This window comes from Galeopterus variegatus, unplaced genomic scaffold (assembly GCF_000696425.1).
Source record: "Galeopterus variegatus unplaced genomic scaffold, G_variegatus-3.0.2 Scaffold3138, whole genome shotgun sequence".
Taxonomy (NCBI): Eukaryota; Metazoa; Chordata; class Mammalia; order Dermoptera; family Cynocephalidae; genus Galeopterus; species Galeopterus variegatus.
The window spans coordinates 216158-220905 of NW_007729249.1; the positions used below are offsets into that span (position 1 = coordinate 216158).

At 43.2% G+C, this 4748-nt stretch overlaps 1 protein-coding gene across 2 annotated transcripts in view; it reads right to left on the minus strand.

The window, feature by feature from the left end:
• LOC103599884 (transmembrane channel-like protein 5) overlaps positions 1-4748 on the minus strand; it is a 42369-nt gene that overhangs the window by 10425 nt on the left and 27196 nt on the right. For both annotated transcript variants that reach the window (XM_008584069.1, XM_008584068.1), the window contains exons 12-14: positions 3129-3204; positions 2822-2955; positions 871-1044 (exon numbers count right to left, since the gene is read on the minus strand). In XM_008584069.1, the coding sequence (XP_008582291.1) occupies positions 871-1044; positions 2822-2955; positions 3129-3204 (384 nt within the window). The remainder of the gene's footprint in view (positions 1-870; positions 1045-2821; positions 2956-3128; positions 3205-4748) is intronic.

Here is a 4748-nt window from a genome sequence, read left to right on the forward strand (position 1 = left end):
AAAAAAAAAAAGCCTCACATATTTGGTGTCAGAAGTGTGAGTCAAAACAGAGCAGATCAATGAATTAGAAATGTGAAGGAGCAAGCCACCAGGAGAACTCAGTATTCTAAGGAGGACATTGATAGCTTGGTGTCAGGAAGAGAGGGCATTACTGAGAGCCAGGAGACTCAGGTTCTAGCTTCCTCTGCCATTAACAGGCTCTGCATCCTGGAACCTGTCTCAGCAAGTCATCCTATCTCTGTAATCTTATCACTCCCACCTAAAAAATTTAGAAGTTGCTCTACAATCTACATCAACTGATTCCAATAGTCTGTACTTTTGAGTTGTGTTTCTCTACATGAGGAGCTGCAATCTCAAATGCCAGCAGAGCTAAGCTTCTAAAGAGAGACAACCCTGTGTCAGTCAACCAATTGTTCCATGTAGGAAAACAGGCCTAGTGTCAGCAAATCTACTCTTTCACAAGAAGTCAGAAATTGATCTTTGTAAATTTGAAAATTAAAGCACAATATGTTGCATATCAATAATGCTCAAACCACTTTAACATACCACAGTTTCAGAAAGAATCACACATAAATTTTCTAAGCATTCCCACATACACTTTTACATTTTATTTTCATGTCATCTCTTAAGAGAGACAAAGCAGGTATTGCTTTCTTCATAGAATATAAAAAAAAAAAGCTACAGCAAGAAGATATTAAATAACTTTTTAAAAAACCACATATTCAAGGGTAGAGTCAGGATTATCCAGAACACTGAGCTGTGCTCTAGCCCTTTGTTTTCCAACCAAACATCCCTAGGGCAGACCACATCTCAGATTAATAAAGTGTCCCCCAAGAGCTCTTGGATTTTCCCCACTAGTTTCCCACTTACAACACAATGAGGGTGAGAATAAAAAAGAAGTGCACACTTCCAATGAGGTTCCGATAAATCCAAACAACCCACAGGTAGGTAGGCCTTTTACTTAGCGTGTCGATCCAGCTGTAGATGGTGTTAATGAAGAAAGGCAGACCTCGAAATGGGCCACAGTCAGCTGAAGGTTTTAACCTGGTAAAACAAGGGATGAAAAAACATCTCTAGCAAGAGACTAATAGTTACTCTAGAATCGGGTGTCCTTTCCAAGTTTTGGGCCTGGAAACAGCAATTCTTGCCTGCTCCAACCACATCCTCCTTCCAAAAGAAACCGTCTCACTCACAGCCCTGCTGACCTGACCTGTACTCTGAGGACCAGCTCTTGGACCAGATGTATCACCTGATCCAACAGTGGCCAATCCAAAGGCTAGGCAGTGACCTCTGTGGTATCTTGGCTTGAAGAAATGAATGGGGGCAGTCAGATTCTATTTCTTGGGAATTCGAATTAAGAAACATGAAGAGGGAAGCTTGTTAGCTATAGAAGCTAGAGTTATGGCAATGATGATCATGTACAATCAATTTTTAGGAATGGGCAAAAACTAGAGGGCAAGATGGAATTAGTTAGGAAGAAAGAAATATGACAAAAGAAGCAAGAACATTTTGAAACAGAGTGGCCTGTCCTGAAACTGCTTGAGTTCTGGATGTCTCCAGTTCCACATGTATCCTAAAAGTCAACTCCTTTGTTCATTCATTCATTCATTCATTCTACCAAGGTTTATTGCCCTTCTACCAAGTACTGTTCTAGGTAGGCCCTGGGGATTCCATATTAAGCAAGACACATAGTCCCTGTCCCCTCGGGCTTACATTTTAGTGGGAAAGATGGACAATCAATGAGTAAACAATTAAACAAAGACTCAAACAAAGGTGTTTCTGACTGTGAATGATGAAAAGAAGGAAAGAAACTCAGCCCTGAGGGAGAGAAGAGGGGGTCAATAGTAGACGAGGACGGCTGTGAAGATCAGATCTGGTAGACGACCTTGGAGCTGAAAATCTGGGTGGACAGAAAGAGCACTTCAAACAGAAGACCCTTCCCATGGGGGATGAGGGATTGCTGGCTGCTAGGAATGGAGCAAGAGCCATGGAGCTGGAGCACAGAGGAGCCAAAGGGAGGAGAGGTTGGAGAGGTAAGAGGGAGCTGGATCAGACAGGGCCTTTCAGTTAACTTAGATGAAGTTCTGTTCTGGGTGTGGAGGAACTGGCCTCCCCTATTCTGGGAAGCTTTAGTGCTTGGCAGAAGTGATGAAACTATTCCTGATTACAGGCACCTAATGGATGATGACCAAACTAGGATTTATTCCCTCCCTTGATTTTAGCATCTGTTGGTTACCAAGGGAAATTGGATTAAGCACTGTATTAAGTATGTCTTTCTCCTCTGATGTTTTGGCATCTGGGGTCTGACTGACCCTGGGAAGACTGTCCTTCCCAGGGCTAGCCTGTAAAGCATGCCTTAAATATGCAAGCCAACCAATCCAGAGCCCACACCCCAAATCATCTTTTTCATCAGGCTCTTACATTCTGGGCCCCTAGATCCCTGCCCTGGTCACCCCAAGGCCAGGCAAGAGGCATCTCAGGACAGCTCTCACACTCCAGAACCTTCTGCAGTTATTCACACTAACCAATCCTAAGCCTGCTTAACCTGCCTTGTACGTTCCTTACAACAGAAACCACAATAAAGCTTCCTGCCAAGTTTTCCCCTCGCTCCTTCTGCCTCCTGACTAATGCTGGTGCTTCCCCACATGGTCCTACATGGAGAGCCCTCTGCTCTTGAGAATTACTAATAACAAACTGTTTTTCAATGACAATTGTCTCCTGTTCTATTCAACTCACCCTACCTGAATATTAATAAAACCTTCATTTTAAAACAAACACCCACCCAGTCTCTAAAACCTCGCCCAACACCACCAATTCTTACCTCCAGATGGTGATGGCCAGGGTGCACAGGACACCAGTGAAGGACGGGAAAAAGAGCAAGAAGATGAAGAAAGTCATCATCTGTGAGGCCCTCCAGGCTTTGCTCGGAGGCTGGAAATTCATCATCAGGCTGATCTGAAGAGAGAGAAGCAGCCACCTCCCATCTGCAGCCATAGGAGCAGCCAGAGGGACCCCCGCCCCAGCACCAGCCTCCGATACCTTCCCAGTGCCCCTTCCCCAGCTCCAACCACCACCAGGTCATATGTGACTGAGCAAAGCTGATTGGTTGCAATTTGGGGCTGACTCACATTTTTGGCGTAAAACATGATGAAAAGAGCAATCATTTGGATAAAGGGCAGCAGAGGGCAGAAGAAGATTCCAATCCTGTGAAGGATAGAGGGTGAGTGTTAGAGATCGGGGAGACCTGGGGCATGAGGACAGATATAGGGGTGTAGAGGGAAGGGAAAGAGGGTATTATTGGCTGGATTGTGTCCCCCCAAAATTCGTATGTCAAAGTCCTAACCCCCAGTAACTCAGAACATGACTGTATTTGGAGACAGTGTCTTTAAGAGATAATTAAGGTAAAATGAGGTCATTGTGGTGGGTCCTATTCTGATATGATTGAAGTCCTTAAAGGAAGAGGAGATTAGGACACAGTTACACACAGAAAGATATGAAGATCCAGGTTCAGCCATCTACAAGCGAAGGACAGAGGCTTAGAAGGAACCAACCCTGCCCACACCTTGATTTCAGACTTCCAGCCTCTAGAGCTGTGAGACAATGAATTGCCATTATTTAAGCCATGCCATCTGTGGTACTATGTTGTGGCAGCCCAAGCAAAGGAATACAGAAGACTGCTTCCATCACAGCCAGCCAGGCAAATTCTCGCCATATCTAGTATCCACATCTGCTCTCTTCCCAGCTCTACAAAGATTTTCAAAAAACCCCATCCACACAGCCACTAAACCATCTTCAGCCTTCCTAATGCCCGAACGTACCATGCCCCAAATGTGTGACATACCCTACTGCTCACAGCCCCATCCTTCCTCTCTACAGCCCCGTGGCATTCAAGAAGGTCTGAGGTCCCATCGGGATAAGGCATTAAGCTGCATCGAGTTACAAATGAGAACAGCATATCCTTTCCAACTCTCCTTCAGTGCTCCTCTGTGCCAGAAAAAAATCTCAGTTTGTGCTAGATTGTCTTTAGCTCCTAACACTTGCCAATCTCCCATTTCTTAAAAAAAGGAGAAAGCTTTAGACCGAGAGCTTTGGCAGATAGCAGCATCCAGCCAGAATGTAATGACTGTCTGGGATGGGATTGCTTTTACCTTTCCAGTTACTTGTGATTTCTGTCAAATGGCACTAGTTTTCTGTTTGTGACTGTAAAAGAAAGAGTCCTTTAAAAGCATATTTGAATTTTTAAAAAGGCAAACAATTTAAAAGAAAAGGTTAAATGNAGCCAGAATGTAATGACTGTCTGGGATGGGATTGCTTTTACCTTTCCAGTTACTTGTGATTTCTGTCAAATGGCACTAGTTTTCTGTTTGTGACTGTAAAAGAAAGAGTCCTTTAAAAGCATATTTGAATTTTTAAAAAGGCAAACAATTTAAAAGAAAAGGTTAAATGGATAATAGTACAGGTGACATGTAGATTGCCAAAAAAAAAAAGGCTGCTGTGGAAAAGATTAAAGTTCGGAAAACACATTCCTTTCCTTGTCTCTGTCATCGTCCCTAACATACACTTCTTTTTTACCATTATATTATCTACTTTTAAAACCCATCATCAAAGGCAATAGTCTCCTAAAACCCACAGAGGTTAAATCTATAATTGCCACAGAGAAAGGAAAAGATATGTGTGTTTTTGGTTATGCTTAGTCATGATTTATTAACAAAAACCTCAGAGGCACAGAAGTAATAATGGTCATTTTC